Source organism: Mustela erminea, chromosome 17 (genome assembly GCF_009829155.1).
Source record: "Mustela erminea isolate mMusErm1 chromosome 17, mMusErm1.Pri, whole genome shotgun sequence".
NCBI classification, from domain to species: domain Eukaryota; kingdom Metazoa; phylum Chordata; class Mammalia; order Carnivora; family Mustelidae; genus Mustela; species Mustela erminea.
The window spans coordinates 21,474,647-21,497,395 of record NC_045630.1 but is presented as its reverse complement, the minus strand read 5'-3'; the positions used below and the strand labels follow the sequence as shown (position 1 = coordinate 21,497,395).

The window sequence follows — 22,749 nt, the reverse complement described above, 5'->3', positions numbered from 1 at the left end:
ATATGTTTATCTTAGAGTATTTATAGAATTTACAAAAGAGCATGGATTCTTTGTGACTACTTGTAGAAGTAAAAGTCAGAAATAATTCAAGAAAGCAGAATGCTAATTTATTTCCAAATGTTTTTCCTCCAATTATTTTTCTTTATGGCTAAATGAGTTGAATCAAGTTCAAAAAGAAACCAGACTTTTTTTTTTTTTCAAATTGAGAGGAAAAAATGCAAAAACAATAGAGTATTTGTTTCTAAAGGAACATAAATTAAAGCAAATCTAATTATAGCTGAGGGTATATATTACTGAAACGCATCTATGTTTTCTGTCCTTTCATTTCCAACTTTTTGTTTAGTCTGAGAAGAGAAAAGCCTCTACCCTTTAGATCTCAGCTTCCTTAGATGTTATCCTTACTGAGCTTTGTGGTTATATTGCTTAGGAAGGGGCGGGGGGTATCATGTCTGATTCTCATTCTATGCCTTACACTTGTTAAATTCAATTATCAACATCAGCGCTGCCGCAGGGTTACACTCAAGTTCCTGGAACACATGTGGTCTCTAAGACAATTCTCTGAGCTTAGATTCAAAGTAAAGGTACAGGAAACTCTATCATTTAAAAACCGAATTCTCTCATTTTAGCACCTCAGAATATGGTAAAACATACCCTGAATTTATACTAAGGGGAAATATTTTAATGAACTACTCTTGCAATTGTAAAGCTATTTTAACCACTGTCTACTCTTCTTATCACCCCCATACTCTGCAATGTCAATCTGAAGGGAATTGGCCACTGGAAATGAATACTCATTAGACTCCAATTGACTCATTAGTCTCCAGTGAGACTCCAGATTGTCAAGGTTACTACTACAAACGTAGGAATATAATATATGCAAATAACACTAAGAGGGGAGCAGAAATTGGAAACTAATTTCGGATTACGAGTCAGAAATTTTACAGTTCTTTAATTGCTTGCTGGGCATCTGTATTTCAAATGCTAAGTTCAGGTAAATGTTGGCTAACCATCTGACTGTTATAACAGGAAAGATCCCAGTTTTCAGACCAAAAGAGTGGTATAGAAATGCCTTGGCAGGGTTCCTGGGTGGCTCAGTGGGTTAAGCCTCTGCCTTTGACTCAGGACGGCTCAGGTCATGATCTCAGGGTCCTGGGATAGAGCCCAGCATTGGGCTCTCTGCTCAGCAGGGAGTCTGCTTCCCCTCCCCCTCTGCCTGCCCACCCCCATCAAATAAATAAATAAAACCTTTAGAAATGCCTTGGCAAATGATAAAAAATAGTGATGTGCGTTTTTATGACTCTTGGAAAAGATAGCAATGCTCTTTCGTCTCTCTGGTATACTTTTGACACTAACCCATGTAGAAAGAGAAGGAGCCAATTCCAGATTTTCAGTTCTGACTAAAACCCAGCAAATACCCCTCTGCTTGCTAATTATTGAAGGAGCTTTTGTATCACAGACTTAGATTGACTGATGAATCATTCTCTAAGGATATTTCACATTGTCCGCATTCCAATTCTCCACAAGACATAAAAATGACCCAATTAGATTTAAGCGAAGGAACAGACTACCTGGGGTTGGGCATTTTAGTCCCATCTGTTATCTCTGACACAGCACTAGCAAAGCTGAAGGCTGGAGGAGGACCCATGTCAATTGCAGAAGCAATACAAAAGAGGGAACATAGCCCTTTAGTAGTTTACTGATGTCAGCTGGGATTTTCAAGATCCATTAGACATGTAAGTTAGCCATGTTGTAACAGGATTTTTTTTTAATTAAAAAACTAGGATTTTATTTTACTTGTGATTGTTACATTTACTTTTGGCAAACTTAGAAAGAGGAGTCAACCCACATGGTCTGGAGATTAAAAATATATATATATACATATATATATATACACATACATATATATATACACACACATGCATATATATGTATATATATGTGTGTATATATATACACACACATATAGAATAGGAATGAACTACTTGGAAGTGAGGCGGGACTAGGATTGTACACGTGAAACTAATATAACCCTGTATGTTAATTATACTGGAATTGACATAGAAAAAGCCCAGATTCTCTTGGTGGGGCCACGAAGAAAAAATTCCATTACTCCATGACCAGGGGATATAATGCAAATAAGATGAAAAAAGCCTAAAACAGCTCTAAATGCAAAGGTAAACTAAAATGTGGAATGAAAAACACATCCTATGAATGGAGGTCAATTAGAACTGAACTTTGTTCAGGAGGACTTCTGCTGTGATAGAACTAGACATTTCCTTTTGTACCTTATAGCTGTATCATAGGTAGGAAAAAACCTCAAATTTTCTCTAAATTTATGCCTAACTTTTGCTTCCCAAATAGCCTTTAATTCATAGACATAGTATTGACTAAAAATTATACTGATTATAAATATAAAAGTAAAAAAATCAAGGCTTTGAGTAGAATAGCTCAAGAGAGCTACTTGAACAAATTCTCCCTTTAGTGAAAAGATTATATGTTCTAAATTGCTAAGCTGCTCTCCATAGTCATGTTCTTCAGAGTTTTCTATGAAATCAACACCTAGCATTTTAACTTCTCAGAACATTAAGAAAGGAAAATCAGACAAAGTCAACTATAAAGCAGAAAGGTAGAATTTGATTTGAAACGATACTATAAAACCGTTTCTATTGCTCATGGTTCTTTATTGTCAACAACTTCGTTAACTTCTTCAATGATTTTAGGAATTAAACATATCTATACCAGAACAGAAATAATTATTAAAATATTTCACCATATACTCTGAGGTCAATGTCCCTTTGTTTCTCCCCAGCAGCATTCACAGCAACGCAGGTGTATCTCCCAGTATCACTGATTTGAGCGCTGGTCAGGGCTAGGATACGGCCTCCAGACAGAACCTTTCGATGACAGGAAAGGTAAATAGTCAACATGCCCCTCTGAGAAACATATATATAAACAGCCTTTTTTCCTCCTATTTTCTGAGGTTTATCAATTGACATTTGCCTCCAGAAAGATTTCCACTTGGACATTTTATTTTTCCACTTGGATATTCTAAAGTGGGCAAACATCATATAATCTACTTCTTAACCTCTCTTTGAAAGAAGACTGTGAAAAGCTAGAACCAAACTTGGTAATTAATAACCACTGAAAACAAGTCCCTGTATACAAAATCAAGTGAAGGTCCAATCTCATCCATCCTTACTGCAGAGAGAGAAAAAGCCACCAAGGAGAAAGATGAGAAGAAGTGGGAATAAGAGCAGCTAATCTTCCTTCTAATTTTCTTGGGGAGGATAAATAAGTTATAATTAATAGTGAAGTAGCAACCAAATAAATTAACTAGTCACATCAATGGCTCTTTAATCCCATTGGTCTAGTTGTACTTCTAAAATACTGACATTAACCTTGGATCTTCCATGGTCCCAAATTCTGCAAGCAGTGGATTTTTGAGAAAAACTAAGAAGAATGGTGGGAAAACTAAGTTCTCTATTAGGCAAAATAAAATTTAGGTACACTTTAAATGAGATAGATGTGCTTCTATAATTTTAATTTTGAATCAATGTGAACACTTAAACTGCTTTCTCAGATTCAAATTTCATTTCTACAGTGTTGTGTTTCAAATTTTCCTTACTTTATTACTTTATGTTTTTGTTAAATTAAATATACCCTACATGGTTCTCTAATTCATGAATGTTTCCAAACATTTTAACACAAATTTTAGGAGGAAATTCCTGTTTTTGTTGTTGATGAACACTTCTTTGTGCAAGGTATCTTTTGTGCTGGTGGCAGGGAATGGGGATGGGGAGGGAGGTAGAAAGACAAGTGAAGAGTCAAAATGTAGTATCTACATATGAAACAAAAGAATTCTTAGATGTCTAAGTATTTAAAGAATTGTTTAGAAATCCCAACTGTGTGGCTATGGTAATTATGGAAGTAAATGTGTATAATTTTGGAATAACATTTATCAATTCTTATGCTCTAAATCTTGTTAACAGCTTTCCCTGTTTGTACTTATTTAATAACTAGGTGGTAGATCGCCCTTAAGACATGACAGAGAGTACCTGTAACCCGTTAGCAAAACTAGAGACAGGGCTCCCATCTTTCAGCCAGGTCAGACTTGGGGCAGGTGTTCCTCTGGCTTCACATTCTAATCTCACCAGGTTATTAACCACCACTGCCACCATGTTATTGCTGCCAGAAATTGATGGGGGCACTGAAAAGAAATAAAAGGGAAATAAAAGTAAGATATATTAATATCACAGGATATTTCATCTCAAAATAATGAAAAGAATGTACAATGTCTACCACTGTGTTTCCACATGTGAGTTTTTCATGGTTTGGTTTGGTTTTGGTGAGTTCTTTCACATCATTTATTTGAGTTTCTAATCATAGCTATTCCACTGTCAACATCTCCATTTTACAGATGAGGAAAAGGACGTTTTGCTACTTTGTTTGGGAAATCCAGTTTTTAATGCCAGAGCATGTTTTTATTTCTTGATTGTCAGGATGTGTGTGTCTTTGGGTGCGTGCATGCATGTATCTTCCTCCACTGTATCCAAGACCACTATGTTGTCTTGAAAGCATTATTAGCGGTAATAACTTAAAATCTTTCTTTGATCAAAACCTATGATTTTGATAGATAATATTTACAAACAGGGTTATTGTCATTAACTGATGAGATCGTTGATGACTCAACAGTTCATCTAAACTGAACTGAAGTTCAATTCAACAGCATGTGAAACTAGAGCATTTTAATAGGAGTCAGGAAATAAAAACAATCATCAGTTATAGAACACGGCACCTTTATAAAGATGACAAAACACACTATGTTAAATCTTCACACTGAAATTTTACAGAAGCACTTAATCATTTTGAATGCATTTTTACCCCAGGATGCATCTAGAAGTGCCACTAACCATGAACCTGCAGACTATAAAATAACTCTGTCGCTCCGGCTGAGTTGATGGCCACACATTTATATATGCCAGCATCAGAGATCTGGGCACTTTCGATATCAATGATCTGTCCTCTGTTCAAGAAAGTCACACCGCTGGAGCCTGAGAGTGGACGATTATTTTTGTACCATGTAATAGCTGTAAGGGGAAAAAGAAAGAAGTCTGTCTACTTACATCTTTTGTAAATTTTTTTAAGATTTTATTTATTTAACAGAGAGAGATCACAAGTAGACAGAGAGGCAGGTGGAGAGAGAGAAGGAAGCAGCTTCCCCGCCAAGCAGAGAGCCTGATGGAGGGCTCGATCCCAGGGACCTGAGACCACGATCTGAGCCGAAGGCAGAGGTCCAACCCACTGAGCCACCCAGGCGCCCCTACGTCTTTTCTTTTAAAGCTCGATACCATCAAATTGCAATAAAAAGAACTGCCTTAATCAAGCAGAGAATAACAATTATCATATGCTTTCAATGACTTGTGGAACAAAAGGAATAGCGGGGAGGACATGAGGAGAAGGAAGGGGAAAATGAAGGGAAAAAATCAGAGAGGGAGCTGAACCATGAGAGACTATGGACTCTGGGAAACAAACTGTGAGTTTCAGAAGGGAAGGGGCTGGGGGATGGGGGAGCCTGGTGAGGGCCATTAAGGAAGGCATGTACTGCATGGAGCACTGGGTGTTATGCACAAACAATGAATCATGGATCACTACATCAAAAACTAATGATGTACCTTATGTTGACTAACATAACATAATAAAACAATTAAATTAAAAAAGGAAATATTAAGGAAGAAATACAAATAAGTTTAGGTTTATATAAAAATTATAAGCTTTCTTACAATTAAAGCTTAGCTTAGTAATAATATTACAGTGTTGTCTTACTATTATCTTACTAACAACCACAATAATAAACATTTAAAGTTTATGTATACACACACAAAAAAAGAATTGCTTTATTCTTATGCTTATCATCCAAGTATAGACAGTTGAAATATTTCTTTAGGATTAGTTTTTTTTTAAATTTAATTTCTTTTCAGTGTAACAGAATTCAATGTTTATGCACCACACCCAGTGCTCCATGCAATGCGTTCCCCCCATAATACCCACCACCAGGCTTCCCCACCCTCCCAACCCCTGCCCTTTCAAAACCCTCAGATTGTTTTTCAGAGTTCACAGTCTCTCATGGTTCATCTCCTCCTCCAATTTCCCTCAACTCCCTTCTCCTCTCCATCTCCCCATGTCCTCCATGTTATTTGTTATGCTCCACAAATAAGTGAAACCATATGATAACTGACTCTCTCTGCTTGACTTATGTCACTCAGCATAATCTCTTCTAGTCCCATCCATATTGCTACAAAACTTGGGTATTCATCCTTTCTGATGAAGGCATAATACTCCATAGTCTTTAGGATTAGTTTTGAGGAGCAGGTAAGCCTAAGGGAAACATGAATAGCCAAGCCAATATAAGAGCCCTAAAAATGAAGTTATAAAGCAAGTATTTATCATATCATACTGAGAAATCAGTATTTCTCATTCTTTAAATGAGCTCTAAAACATCAATATTATTTGATAGCAAACTTTTAACCAATTCTATTTCTTTTTGTTGTATATATTCCTCTCATCTGTAAAAATTTTGTCTATGTATTTGATCAAAACCAAAGACCGTACACAATATTAGCCTTAAAAAATTATATTGTTTTTGATTCATATTAATTATTTACCAGTGATGAGAATTACTGAAAAGAATACTATTCTCATTAAATAATTGATTTACAAAAATAATCAACGTGCACTAGAGAAAAACATGTTTTTCAACATAAATGTATAAAAAACTACCATTGTGGGTTGTTTGGCCACAGTAAGGACAATAAAACAATTAGTTATTCACATATATCTACTTTAAATAAGTAAATTATTTAAATAAGTAAATTATTTCATGCAGTTAGAAGCAATGAAAATTCAAATTTCATCCACCTGATTATATCCTTCATGTCATTGCTTTACTCTTGGATTGTATTTTATGATTTTTCCTTTATTAGTAATTACTATATTGTTTTCATAAAAAAGATTTAGTTCTTCCCAGAAATCTTAAAATGTCAATAAGTTAGGAGTCCACAAGTAAACCTACCAGGTAATGGATTTCCAGCTGCCTTACACTCCAGCTGAATGGGGTTGTTCAGCACGACGGTCTCATTCAACATCTTCCCTGCATCCTCCAAACTAGGTGGTTCTATAAGAAGCCCAAACATAATTAATTCACATAAGTAGGATATCTAAATGGAAACTATCTGCTCAGTGGAAATTATCGTTCCTTTCTGTCTTTCACATATATACACCGTCATACTTGGAACAAAAGTATTCTATTAAGTAGAACTGAAGGACAGGATAAAAAAAAAATTGGGGGCACCTGGGTGGCTCAGTCTGTTGGGTATCTGCATTTGGCTCAGGTCATGATCTGGGATTGAGCCCTGCAGCGGGCTTCTTGCTGAGCAGGGAGTCTGCTTCTCTCTCCCCCTTCTCTCCCCTTCTGCCCTTCCCCACTGCTCATTCTCTCTCTCACACATGAATTAAAAAAATAGAATAAATACATATAAATTTATCTTTAAAAAGATCTTAATAAGTTTTCAGGATCATTCTTCTTTTGTCCCCAGTAGGAAAGTTCTCAGAATTATAGATTAGCAGGGCAGTAAAGATAGTTAAAGGACTATTTTTTAATTCCAATTAATCTGATTGGTCTGATAATGAATTGCCTTTAACAAGAAGTAAGCTATTCCATCTGAACTCTTCCATCTAGTCATTAATCTAGTAAAAACAGAAGAGGAAAGGAGAAAAGACAAATAAATAAGAAGAAATAAAATTAACTACATAAATCAAGAGCTTATAAATGTGAATGAGCTTAGTTTTTTATTCAATAGACAAAGAGTTAACACATCTGTGGGTTAACATTTTTTTATTTTTAAAGATTTATTTATTTGAGAGATAGAGAGAGAGTGAAGGAGAGGGTTGGAGGGAGAGAGAGAGAGAATCCAAAGAAGAACCCTGCTGAGCAAAACCCCAATGCGGGGTTCTGTTCCTTGACACTGAGACCATGACCTGAACTGAAATCAAAGAGTCAGATGCTTAACTGACTAAGCCACCCAGGTGCCCCAACACTATTTGTTTTTTAAGATTTTATTTATTTATTTTGAGATAGAGAGAGAGAGTGAGAATGAGAGCATGAGCCAGGAAACAGAGGGAGAGGGAGAAGCAGGCTCCCTACTGAGCAGGGAGCCCAATGTGGGGCTCCATTCTAGGACCCTGGTATCATGACCTGAGCTGAAGGCAGACCCTTAACTGACTGAGCCACCCAGGTTCCCCCAACACTATTTTCTTTAATAAAAAATTCCAAGTGGATAAAGAGCATAAATATAAAACTCACAAAAATACTGACAATAAAGAGCTGGGAAAACATATGCCAGACAACAGGGTGACATCAATTTCTGACGAACTGGTATACTGAGCAAAAATCATTAAACATGACAAAGCAACATGCTTTCTATTACTTAAAAGGTCACGATTCATGAAGAATATGTTATAATTGCAACGCTTTATGCATTGAACAACAAAGCAGAAGTTGCTAAAGAGCAGGAAAATTTTGAAAAATCTGGAAGTAGTATATTTTAGTGCACCTTTCTCAGGAACTGATTATAGTAAAATAAAAATTAAGTTTTAAAGAATTTGAAAAACAAATTACCTATCCAGACTGTGCGTGTATATTTGTGTCTATGTACACTTGAAGTTAACAAAGAAAAATGTTTTTTTCAAATGCCCATAGAATATTTTCATAACTTACTATATTATGAGGCTGCAAAATCTCAAGAAATCATTTATAACCACAATTTAATAAGACTATAATAAAAATGAGTAGAAATCAAAAACAAACAAAAAGCTCTTTATAAGGGGCAGACATCATTAAGGAGGAAATCAAGACAAAAGTTTAAAGAAAAAAATAAAATAGAATGAGACTGATTAAAACGAAAACATACACTATGTCAACTTGCTATACAGTATAGTACTCAAAGGAAATCCTAGGGCCCTATTTAACATATTAAAAACTAAGAAAAATGGGAATAAGTGGTCTACACATTCAACTCAGAATCCAGAAAAAACCAAAAACCATTTCTTTATCAGGGATAAAGAAATAATAAAAATTAAAGCAGAACACAATACCAAAAAAAAAAAAAAAAAAAAGCAAAACGGAACAACAAAAGGCAATGAAACTCAAAGTTGGTTTTCAACAAGTTAATAATAAAATCTGTCCTTAGGGTAAATGTCTTTGTGGTCAGATCTCTGTATGTATTTCTGGAGGTCGTCCTGAAGACAAAGCCTAGAACCCAATCCTCCTTCATATCTGTTTGCATTTAATTTGGTGTGTTAATCCTTCCTGCTTGAAATGCCTAGAATGTTTCTGTTTTCTGCACTGAATGCAGATGAATGATATGGTATTTAAACACAAAAGACCTTTAAATATGGCTATATGACTTTTCCAACTGAAAAGGAAAAATAATTAGTCCATGACACATTCCTTCTAAACAGTTATTTAAATACTCACTTGAAGCCTTCTGGACTGAAGTGATCACTGAAGGCTTTGACAGACTATGTAACTGCTATAATAAAACATTATGGTAAGAATAAGAAATGTAAGAGGTATGGAGTGAGTTGGCTATTTTTCCTCCCCTAGAGAACTTAAAGAAAAAAAAGATGAGATGTCGGCAAGAATGGCAGAGTAAGAACTCCAAAAATCCACTCCTCCGTAAAAGAAACAAGAACTCTGGAAAATTTGTGAAAATCAACTTTTTCAGAACTCTGGAAATTAACCAAAGACTTGCAACAATCCAAGAAGTGTTTATTCAAGAAAAACAACGAAATCTCATTAACAGCAGTGAGTTTTATGGCATTTTATCTCCCTCTATTCCCACCACTCTCTCCACAGATCAGGAGTAAACTTGAAAACAGATAGCGTAGCAACCACAGTGGAAAAAGCAGCATAGCAGATACTGAAAGAAGCAGAATGGGTTTGGAGCTACCTAAGAGCATCATTCCTAGAAAACTGTCACTGTTTGACCTATCTGGCCCTTGCCTCAAAATCCACACTCAAAGGACTTCTCTTTATTTAATCAGATTCAGAGTTTGCTTAGTGCAAACAGCCTTTTCCCCAGGGGAATGTTAAATCTGTAAAAACAGACTTCACAGAAATTGTTCAGAAAACTCATGATATTAGTTTCCTCTTGCTTTCACAACAAATTGCCTCAAACTTGACTGTTTAAACAAAAACCCCAGCAACAGCAGTTATAACTACCACAACAACTATGGAAAGAAAGGAATATGGTTTCCAAAATGGCCACATTATATTATTATTTTTTTAATTTTTATTTTTTAATTCTAGTATAGTTAAAGTATAGTGTTACATTAGTTTCAGGCGTACAATATAGTGATTCAATAATTATATACATCAACAGTGATCATCATGTTAAGTGTACTCTTAATCTCCTTCACCTATTTCATCCATTGCCCTGACCACCTCCCTTCTGGTGGTAACCATCAGTTTGTTCTCCATAGCTAAGGGTCAGTTTTTTGGTTTATCTCTTTTTCTTTGTTCTTTTATTTAAAAAAAATTTTTTTAAAGATTTTATTATTTATTTGACAGAGAAAGACACAGTGAGTGAGGGAACACAAGTGGGCAGGGTTGAGGGGAGAAGGAGAAGCAGGCTTCCCGCTGAGCAGGGAGCCTGATGTGCGGCTCGATCCCAGACCCTGGGATCATGACCTGAGCTGAAGGCAGACGTTTAACGACTGAGCCACCCAGGCACCACTTTCTTTGTTCTTTTGTTTCTTAAATTCTACATATAAGTAAAAGCCTATCATATTTGTCTTTCTCTGACTGACTTATTTCACTTAGCATTATACTCTCTAGATGCAGGCATGTTGTTGCAAGTGGTAAGATTTCATTCTTTTTCACAGCTAAGTAATATTCCACTACAGCTGTCTCTCTACCATCCATCTATCTATCTTACAATACCACATTTTCCTTATCTATTAATATATTGATGAACACTTGGGTTGCTTCCATAATTTGGCTATTGTAAGTAATGCTGCAATAAATACAGGGGTTCATGTATCTTTTTGAATTAGTGTTTTTGTATTCTTTTTTAAAAAGATTTATTTGTTTATTTGACAGAGAAAGATACAGTGAGAGAGTGAACACAAGCAGGAGGAGTGGGAGAGGTAGAAGCAGGCTTTTCGCTGAGCAGGGAGCCTGGTGTGGGGCTTGATCCCAAGAGCCTGGGATCATGACCTGAGCTGAAGGCAGATGCTTAATGACTGAGCCACCCAGTCCTCTCTGTGTTTTTGCATTCTTTGGGTAAATACCCAACAATGGAATTATTGGATCATAGGTAATTCTATTTTTATTTTTTCGAGGAACCTATGTACTGTTTTCCACAGTGGTTACACCAGTTTGCATTCCCACTAACGGTGCGCAAGTATTCCTTTCCCCCAACATCTTTGTCAATTCTTGTTGTTTCTTGTGTTGTGTTTTAACTATTATGACAGGTGTGAGGGTATATGTTTTGATTTGCATTCCTCTGATGATTCTTGATGTTGAGCATCATTGCAAGCCATATTTATTTAAAACGTCTACTTTTTAACAAAGGTTAGGAGACATGCAAAGAAATAAGAAAGCATGGTCCATGCACAGGAAAAAAAACAGTCAAGAGAAAATGTCCACAAGGAAGCCCAGATATTGAACTTTTTAAATAATTACTTTAAATCAGCTATTTTAAGGGATGCCTAGGTGTCTCAGTCAGTTAAATATCTAACTCTTGATTTCAGCTCAGGTCATGATCTCAGGGTCATGAGATTGAGCCCTGTGTCAGGCTTTGTGCTGGGTATGGAGTCTGCTTGAGATATTCTCTGTCTCTTCCCCTTGGCCTCTAATAAATAAATAAATAAATAAAAATTTAAAAATTCATTAGCTATTTTATTACATTCCAAGAGTTAAAAGAAACAATTGTCTAAAGATCTAAAGGAAATTAGGAGAATGATGTTTCACTAAATAGAGAGAATTGATCAAGAACTGGAAACAAATAGAAAGTCTAAAATTTAAAAGTGAAATATTTGAGTTGGAAGAAGAAAGAATCAGTAATTGAAAGGTTAATTGAAATGATCCAAGTTTAGGAGCAGAAAGAAAAAAGAACAAAGAAAAATTAACAGAAATGACTCTGAGGCCTGTGGGACACCATCAAGCATTATGCATAATGAAAGTTCCAAAGGGGAGGAGAGAAAGAAAAGTGTAGAGAGAATACTTGAAGATATATGGTTGAAAGCTTCCCCAATATTAATGAAAACATTAATGGACACATTTAAGAAGTTTAACAAACTCTAAATTGGGTAAACTCAAAGAAATCCACACCTATATATATTATGATAAAGAGAAAATCTTAAAAGCAGCAAGGTACAGAAGTGACTTATCATGTACAGGAAGCCTCAATAAGTCAATCAGCTGATTATTCATCAAAAAAACATTGGCATTGGGAGACTTATTAAGATTGCTGAAAAGAAAAAGACTATCAGCAAAGAATTCTATCTCTACCAAAACTATTCTTTTGAAGGAGAAATTAAAACATTCATGGACAAAACAAAAAACAAAAAACAAAAAACAAAAAAACCCCAGAAAATTCACTGCTAGTCCCCAGCCTTACAAGAAATACTAAAGGTCCTTCAGGTTGCAAAGAAATAGTAACTCTAATACACATGAAGAAATAAAGAGCACTAGTAGAAGTAACTAATAGTAAAGATAGTAAAACTATATTTCAAGCATAACTTTTGTCTCCTCTCTGATTTAAAAGACAATAGCATAAATCAGTAATTGCAAGTCCATACTGATGGAATCATGATGAATAAAGGTGCAATTTGTATGGTAATAATAAGACAAATGAGGGAAAATGGAAGAGAGTATAAAAGAACAAAGCTCTTTATACAATTGAAATTAAATTATTAATCCATAGTATATTATTAAGATGCTAATTGTTATCCTCAAGGCAACTACAAAAAATAAACTAAAAAAATATAGTAAAAGAAACAAGATAAACAAAATGATACACAAGAGATTAGTTATTTAATATAAAAAAGCAGTAATGGAGAAAAAAAAACTCAATGACATAATACATATAAAAAATAGTATGGTATACCATAAAACTATCATGTCCATAATTACATTAAGTGTAAATGAATTAAACACTTCTCAAATGCACAGACTAGAAGAAGAGATTTTAAAAATAAAAAATAAAAACATGACCCAATTAAATGTTGTCTATAAAAGACACACTTCAGAATCAAAGATGCAAGTAGGTTGAAAGTAAAGAGTATAAGAAGATATACCATACAAATAATAACCAAACAAAAATCACAGAGGCTACACCGATATGGAACAAAATAGACTTTAAAACAAAAATTACTAGCAAAATGTAGGACAATTTTAAATGATACTGTGAACACATAAAAAGATATAACAACTATAATCATGCATTTACATAAGAGAGTCTCAAGATACATGGAATAAAAACTGACACAATCAAAAGGAGAAACGGATAATTCAACAATAATAGTTGAAGACACCAATATTCCAGTTTCAATGGGTAGAACAACTAAATAGAAAATCAGTGAGAAAACAGAAGGTTTGAACAACAGTATAAACCACATGTACACATAGAACACTCTCCAACAACAGCAGAATACACATTCTTCTCAAATGTTACATTCTCAAGTACAGACTGTAAGTTAGGCATAAAACAAGTCCCAATACATTTAAAAGGATTAAAACCACACAGAGTATGTTCTCTAACCACAGTGGAATAAAATTATGACTCAATAACAAGAGAGATTTGGGGAATTCACAAATATATGGAAATTAAGTAACACTCTTAAGTAACTAAGTGGTCAAAGAAATCATATGAAATATTAGATAATACTCTAAGATAAATTTAAATAAAAAGACAACATACCAAAACTTATGGGATACACACAAAATAATGATTAGAATAAAATGTGTAGCTATAAACAACTATATCAAAAACAAATCTCAAATCAATAATCTAACATTCTACCTCGAGAAGCCAGAAAAAAAGATGAGTAAAGTAAATCCAAGACAATTAGAAGGAAGGAAATAATAAACATTAGAGCATAAATAAATTAAACAGACAAAAGAAAAATGAAAGAGCAAATCAATAAGACCAAAACCTGATATTTTGAAAAGATCAACAAAATGGACAAAATTTTAGATAAACTGACAAAGACAAAAGAGAGAAGACTAAATTACTACAATTAGAAATGAAAGAAGGGTCATGGAATAAAAACTCGTCATTACTATGGTCATTTCTGGCCATTATTATTATTACTAAGGTCATTACTATGGACCTTACAGAATTAAAAAGGACTATGAGGGAATTATAAAAAAAGTGTGTGCCAATAAATTAGATAATCCAGATGAAACAGATGATTTCTAGAAAGTCACCAATTACTGAAACTGACTCAGAAAAAAATAGAAAATCTGAATAGATAAATAAAAATATAAAAATTAAGTCAGTAATAAAAAACATCCCATAAAGAAAATCCCAGGCTCAAATGGCTTTACTGGGAATTCTACAAAACATTTAAGAAAAATTAATGTGAATCCTTCACAAACCTCTCAAAATAGAGCAGAGGGAAGACTTTTCAAACCATTCTAAGAGGCTAGTTTTACCATGATAATAAAAACAGACAGAGTCAATGTAAGCACCCAACAGTCCAATATCCCTTATGAAGACAGACAAAAATAATCAAGAAAATACTAATAAGATGAATCCAGCAACAGAGAAAACAAATTAAGCACCATGACCAAGAGCGTCTAATCCTAGGAAGGCAGGGTTGGTTTAACATATGAAAATCAATTAGTGTAATCAAGACAGTGTAGTACTCAAAAATTAACTTAAAATGGATGAAAGCCTTAAATATAAGACCTGAAACCACAAAACTCCTAGAAGAAAACATATGGGGAAAGTTAGTTAACATTAATTTTAGTACTGATTTCTGGGATATGGCACCAAAGGCACAAACAACAAAAGCAAAATAAACAGGTGGGACTACAGCAAACTAAAAACTGTATAGCGAAGAAAACAATTGACAAAATGAAAATGAAAATGTACTAAATGGAAGAAAAGTTTGCAAACCATATATCTGAAATACATAAGAAACTTATAAACTCAAAAGTAAAAAAAAACAAATAGATTAAATAATGGGCAAAGGATGTGAATAGGCATTTTTCCAAAAAAGACTAAGAAGTGACCAACAGATTCATGAAAATGTGCTCAACATCACTTGTCATCAGAGAAAGGCAAATCAAACCCACAATAAGATATCATCTCACATGTGTTAGAATGATTATTATAAAAAGCACAAGAGACAATGAGTGTTGGTGAGGATGTAGAGAAAAAGGAACCCTTGTATACTGTTGGTGGGAATGTAAATTGCTATTGCCATTGTGGAGGCTCTTCAAAAAATGACAAATAGAACTTCCATATGATCCAGCAATCCCACTTCTGGGCATATAGTTGAAGGAAATGAAATAGTATCTCAGAGACATATCTACTGCCATGTTCATTAGCGCATTAGTCACAATAGCCAAGATATGGAAACAATCTAAGTGTTCAACAACAGATGAATGGATAAAGATGATGTCATATACATACGTATATGTATATATATATATATATTATTTCCTTCTAGCATTTAAAAGAATCATCTTGCAGTTTTGAATTTCAATGAGCACTGTTTGAGACAGAAACATTAGTAAGGTAACAAGATCTTATGGTAACAATAAAGTCTGCATACTCCAAGCAAGAGGTTGGATTATATTCAATTTGTTGGGTTTTTTTCTCCATTCTCCTTCTTCCAAAAGCTGCATGAGCATTACCATCCCAAAACCACAATACCTGCTTCTGAACATATCATGGGCAAAACTTTACCTATGACTTTAATTACTCACAGGTGTGTTGACTTTTCATATCCTAAATTCAATTGAATACATAACTGATTTAAAAGTGAGTTAATCCCACCCAACCACCAAAATTATGATATAATGGGTAATAAATTTATTTATACTAAGACAATAGTAGAATTCTGAATTTATCCATTAAAAAAAGAAAAAGGAAAAAAATTCCCCACAACATTCTCAAGTCTCCTTTAGGTCACAAGTGAGCTATTAAGCAAAACACAGAAACGATAGAAGAACATTTCTTAAGTGGGTGTTAGCAGATGTTAGCCAAGCAAATACTTCAGAATAATAAAATTAAATTAAGGGGTGCTCTACTAATGTTTTCACCAGACGACTAATACAGACCCAAGATGGTTCCTGGCCAACAGTAAAGCCACCAGAACTTCAGATACATTTTGAGAATGTTGGTGCTGTGAGAAGGGCTAAACCCAAATATCCACTTGGCCAAAACAGGTGTTAGCCTACCATTTACAGATGATAACTAGAAACCAGGCACCAGGCTAAGTTTATAAGTTTGTAAGCACATGTAGTCTTTCATTCAATCCTCACAACAACCTTCCGATTATATTATCATTATCCTTCCCATTTTACAGAGGAAAAAAACAGATTTAAAAAGTTAGTATCTAGGCCTATTGTCCTCATGTTTTACTTGGCAGTATAGGGACACAAATTCAAAGCCCATGCTTTTAACCACAACATGCCACTTTTGGGTGTTTCACCTTGGTTACTCTTTCCTAGGATATAATTAAGTGCAGATGTAATGAATGCTTGAGACATTAAACTCCAAGTAATCATCTGTTTGTGGAAACATCTGTCTCACTTGGCAAATATCCGAGGTTTAGATAAAATTTCATAGTTTGGTTTAGAGAATTAGAACTTTCAGAATTATGAAACTTTGATGATCAAAAAGGACCACCTACTGAGAGTCTCTGCCTTCTATAATGGACTGAACTTCCCCTAAGAAACCTAGGGGATCATAAGAATGTTCCTCTCCTCATGATTATGACTTAGTCTTCTATGTTTTCCAGGAGAAAATCCACCCTTACTTAGCCTTTTGAAAACACTTTTTTAAGTGCTTGCAAAGAATGGAAGCATCTACAATCTTTTTTTATAAAAAAGGAAAATACTAAACAATTGTAAAGTTGAATTTCTTAGGATTGAATACAGTTGGATGCCAATTATAGTAAATGCTCATTTGCTAAATGTGTTAACCCATCAGTAAAACTGAGTTTCTTTTCCTCAGAAAGCAACTAAAGATTGGTTAAATAAATTATTTTTTAAAAAATAAATTAAATGATGGGACGCCTGGGTGGCTCAGTTGGTTAAGCGGCTGCCTTCGGCTCAGGTCATGATCCCAGGGTCCTGGGATCGAGTCCCACATCAGGCTCCTTGCTCGGTGGAGAGCCTGCTTCTCCCTCTGCCTCTGCCTGCCTCTCTGTCTGTCTGTGCTCGCTCGCTCTCTCTCCCTCTGTCTCTGACAAATAAATAAAATCTTTAAAAAAAAATAAATTAAATGATAGTTGCTTCTCTATAGATATTTCAATGTCCCTCTTAATATACAGCACCAGGAATGGATATAACACTTCAGAAGAATTCAGAGAGCAAAAGTATAACAGGGCTAACTCCTTTCTTATTGTTTATATTGTAATATGACTGACTTTTAAGGTTACTTAGCTTTATTATGAAATTGAATGATTGTATCTATAGTAATTGCAGAACGCCATTGATATCTCTAGTATTTCAATGTGTGGTGTCTTTAAGCCACTCTGCTCCAAACCTGTTCTTACGTAGTGTTTTACATGATTAACTTGTCATTTTAACTTCTGAAATCTTTTTGAAATCTATGGTCAACTAATCCTTTAGAAATTTCTGCACTTTTTATTAACTTCTCCAATTCACACTGAAGTTATTAATATAAGTATTGAAGGGGACAGAATCAAGTTGGGAGCCATTTGCATCCAATGTGACATCAGGTATCAGGAGTGCCAAGGTGATATGTCAGCTTTCTGTCCAGATTCCTGTACAGTGGCCAATTACTTCCCTTTGGGTTGATCATAATTAGTATTATATTAGAAGTTTACTTCATCATTTAGTCTCCTTTCAGATTGGTGACCTGTTATCTGAACAAGTCAAGGTCATATTAGTAAAACATTTTCAGGTACTATAACATATCTTACCTCTATTTCATTTGTGATTTGTATCAAGAAGAGTGTTTTATATTCTCCATCCAATATGGTAGCACTTAATAAATCCTTACAGTGACTAACCTTCTGTTTCTTTTCACATTACCTCAGATGTCTTCTGGCTTGTTGCCCCTCTCTCTGATGATTTTCTGTATAGGTGTGTACCCTAATCACAATCCTTGCTAACATATATTTTGTTACCATATTCAGATTGTAGGTTAATTGACTTATGTTTTCTTAGGTATTGACTCTGGGAGTTTTTTTTTGTTTGTTTATTTCTGTTGTTGCTTTGTTTTTGATGGAATCCTTAATTTCTTTCATGAACTCTGGTTTTCAATAATTTTTGACTACATTAATAAGGCTCTAAGCCAGTTCTTAAAGTCTGGGCCAATGTTTCTCTGAGTAATGACATACAGACCACTTGCATCAGAAAGCTGTTTCAGGAGATCTGGAACTGGGCCCAGGAAGCTGTATTTTTAACATGTAATACATATGATTTTTATGAACACTGAAGTTTGGTTTGTTCCAGCTCTAGAGAAACATACTCTGTCCTTCAATATACAGTCTTCATTTAATATTTTAATCCAGTCTAGAGAACAAAAATACCCTTCTTTTTGATACCACTGGAGACAGTAAAAGTGGGAAATATTTTACATCTAACACCTCAAAACCCCCAAAGCACTCTGTAAGTCAGATACCCAGAGAAATTAAATGGTTGACTAAAGGTTACATAGATCATGGTTAGCATAGAATTTAAACCACAATTGGTCTGACTCTGGAGCCTGAGATGATGGCAGCACATCACGTTATCCCACGTGACTGTTTCCTTTAACCAACAATGGAGACTAGATAAGGACTGAAATTATTTTAAGGGAAAAGATAAATAGCCTGTACAATGATGAGAAAAGGAGCCTTTGGGTAGGAAAATGGGGAAAGGAAAGTAAGCCCCCCCACAGAACACTCTTAGATGGAAGTGGAAATCTCAGTATGTGCTGGAGACAGCTGCCAGAAAACACTATGGAAAGACAGAAGGCCTTATGAGGAACAAGGTAAATTTAAAGTAACTTAAGGGAAAGCAGGGTCAATTTCAATTAAGCTGATTTCAAGATAGTTATAATCAGATATTGGCCTTTAAGTCAATTAGTAAATGAAAAATTAAAGTCCTCTTAAGGAACATGCTTTGTGTGTATGACATCCATAAATTAGGTGTTCATATTTGGGGAAAGGGGGAAAACACATTGTTTTATTGAAAACATTTAGGGAACTGATGATCTGAATCTTTAAACTCATTGGTTTAAATAAAATAAAATACATAAAGAAGTAAATGAGAAGAATTTAATGTCCAATTAAAATTTTTTCATTCACTTACAGTTTACTTTTTCATTTTTTGAAGATTTTTAAGATTTAAGATTAATATTTTTTAAGATTTTTCATTTTTTAAGATTTTTAAAGATTTGATTGCCTACTGATAATATAACTGGAATCAAGCTAGATCCTAGAGCATCTTTTTAGGTTAAATAATTCAGTAAATGTAAAGTGAATATATGAATAAATGAATGAAGAATAAATGAAGTGAATGAATAAAGGATTTCACAAGCAATCACAAGGATTAGAGAAAATGAAAAGGTATACATGGAAATCTTGGATAGCCTTCTTTAATCAGGAAAGTCCAAGCCTACAATTCATGACCCTTTTCTAATGAGACTCCAGAGATCTGAAGTCTCACATTCAAGGTCAAATCATCTTTTAAGTTTATTATGAAGCTGTAATATTCATGAGATAGTCCATGGTCACCCAGACTTTTTGTTAAAGTACATGAGAGAAGATCTTGAGTCAAGAATAGCTTCTACTTACAAAATCCCCCTTTAAAGTACATGAGAGAAGATCTTGAGTTAAGGATAGCGTCTACTTATCAAAATCCCTCATACAGCCAGCAAAGAAAATCACAGAAAATGCTAAGAACAATCCTGCAACTCTCTCTTCACAACAAAAATTTCCTGTACAAAGTTATTAGTCAACAGAATTAAAATAATTAAAAACATAGGGTAGTATGTTTATTTATTTATGAGCTCTAGCGAATCCTATTTGGCAACCTGGCGATCTTAACAGATATCTTGACGAACAGCTATCTTAATATGAGCAATTATAATTACAACAATGATTTAAAAAAAACTATTTTTTTCACACAGATGAAAATAAACACTTGTTTCTTTCACAGTGTAATTCAATAAAAAAGACCCATCATGTTAAAAAAAAAAATAGAAATGTTCTTTTGTTAAGATGGGAATGACATTACCATGGACATGTAGCTGGAGGTGCTGCTGTGTTTCCCCAGCTGCGTTGGTTGCCACACATGTGTATCTGCCAGCATCTTCCATCAGGGCTTTGGCAATTTGTAAAACTCGACCAGAAGACTGGATCTAACAGGAAGCAGAAAGCATGGCAGCACTTTGTACTTTACACTGGACTTGAAAGCATTTGCTGAGATAGACAAATTCATTTAAATTTATGCTATTTAATTAGCCAATCTTAAGTATCTCTTGATAGATTAGAACCAGATCACTTCATTGTACCAAAAAAAAAAAAAAAAGACTGATTTGATTGAAAAATTTTTCTTATTGATTGGAACACAAAATAAAGTAACTGAAGGCCAAACTGCTGGTACAGTCATAAAACTTCACTGAACAAAAGACTTTAGCACTGAACCATGAGGTATGTGATGAAAATTTAAGCTACTTAAAAAAAAATACGGTCACATTTATGTAACACTTCATAAATACTTTTAAGACAACAATCTTTTTTGATTAAATGGTCATGGGGGCCAGAAAAACAATAGAAATTATAAAATACGAGTAATGGTAGTGCAGATAAATTTCTTCCTGATTGTTTTTCCTCATTTCTCTCTTAAACCTATTGCAACTAGCCTTCAGCATTTTGGAACTAGTGATTCAGTGGGTATTCTTTGAAACTGATTATTCAGAGGTTTTCAATAGCTTCTAATCACAATATCCAGCACCTTATGTAGTAAGCTCATCTTCTCTTTCACCATCTACAGCATTTGGCATTACTGACCCCCTACTCCTGAACCACTCTTTTCTCTGTATCTGTGTTGAAGATAACAAAAATGTCTTCCATTCTCAATCTCTGACTTTCTTTTTTTTTTTTTTCATAAGGTCAAATCATATTAAACTGCCATGATTCAACCTTTATTTTGTTTTATTTTTTAAAGATTTCACCTATCTATTTGACAGACAGAGATCTCAAGTAGGCAGAGAGGCAGGCAGAGAGAGAGAGGAAGGGAAGCAGGCTCCCCGCTGAGCAGAGAGCCCAATGTGGGGCTCGATCCCAGGACCCTGGGATCACGACCCGAGCTGAAGGCAGAGGCTCAACCCACTGAGCCACCCAGGCGCCCCACAATCTCTTTCTTAGGAGACCACAGAATCTGCTTCCTCTTCCCGTCCCTTAAGCATAAAGCTCAGCTTTCTGATAGTTTTCATCCAAATTCATGGCTTCAGTGAAGAATCTTGTGCAGACTCTGAAATTTATAGTACTGGCCTCAATTCCTTTCCTAACTGCCACACTTGCTGTTCCAGCTAATCTGCTGGATGCGTTAGCACATGAAATTTAACACATCCAAAACAAGGCTTTTAACTGTTGCCTTCTATCTCCAGACCTACTTTCATTGCATGTTTCCAACATTGTTTAAGAGCACAACTATTCTCCAAGTCATCTTGATTTCAGAGCTCACTCTGACTCTCCTATTAGTTATACTACTCTAAGTTTTTCAGACCCTCTACTTTCCATTCTCACAACCACTGTGGGATTATAATAGTTTCTTAATTTATATTCCAGTGTCTCCAACCTCCCCCAAATGTTAATCTATCTTATATACCATTGCCAGAATAATTTGTCTAAAATGCGAATTTGATCCTTTTACCAGTTCCCCTTCAAAGCTCACTCATAGCTCCCCACTTTACCCAGAATGAAATCTGAACTCAGCATAGTTCTCCAGGCTTGCCACATTCTGACCCCAAATGATCTGCTCTCCATACTAAACTCCCACTTGACCTATTCTCCAGCCACAGTGTACTAAACTCATTAAGCAGCACATTCATACATTAATATTCACTTCTAGACTTCTGCACATGGCCTTTAAATGCCATAATTTTTTAAGACTCTGGATGAAGTTGGTTCTCTCTTCTATTTTTTCTCACTCTTTACTCTTCCCTTAGATTAACTCGTTCATGTCTATGCTTTCAAATATCACTATGTGTCAATATCTCCAGCCAGAACTCTCCTTTGAGCACCAGGAGCATATAATCCATGGTCTACCTGACCTCCACTTTATTTCAAAGTCAACTTAACCTCTCAAACTCTAAAACTTAAATCTAGTTTTTTTGCCTCTAAATGAGTTGTCCTCCAAAGTCTCCTGTCTCACTGAATGACATCATAAGATACACATCTGTATAGGTTAGTTTCCCCAAGTTTTCCTTGATATTTCCTGCTCCCTCAACTTTCGTATGCAACTTATCACTGAGTTCTAATGATTGAAACAAT

At 34.8% G+C, this 22,749-nt stretch overlaps 1 protein-coding gene across 4 annotated transcripts in view; it reads right to left on the bottom strand.

The window, feature by feature from the left end:
* Positions 1-22,749, bottom strand: part of HMCN1 (hemicentin 1) — a 474,548-nt gene that overhangs the window by 152,791 nt on the left and 299,008 nt on the right. For all 4 annotated transcript variants that reach the window (XM_032317251.1, XM_032317250.1, XM_032317254.1 and 1 more), the window contains 5 exons: positions 20,489-20,612; positions 7,070-7,171; positions 4,911-5,087; positions 4,056-4,207; positions 2,771-2,894 (listed from right to left, as the gene is read on the bottom strand). In XM_032317251.1, coding sequence (XP_032173142.1) covers positions 2,771-2,894; positions 4,056-4,207; positions 4,911-5,087; positions 7,070-7,171; positions 20,489-20,612 — 679 coding nt within the window. The remainder of the gene's footprint in view (positions 1-2,770; positions 2,895-4,055; positions 4,208-4,910; positions 5,088-7,069; positions 7,172-20,488; positions 20,613-22,749) is intronic.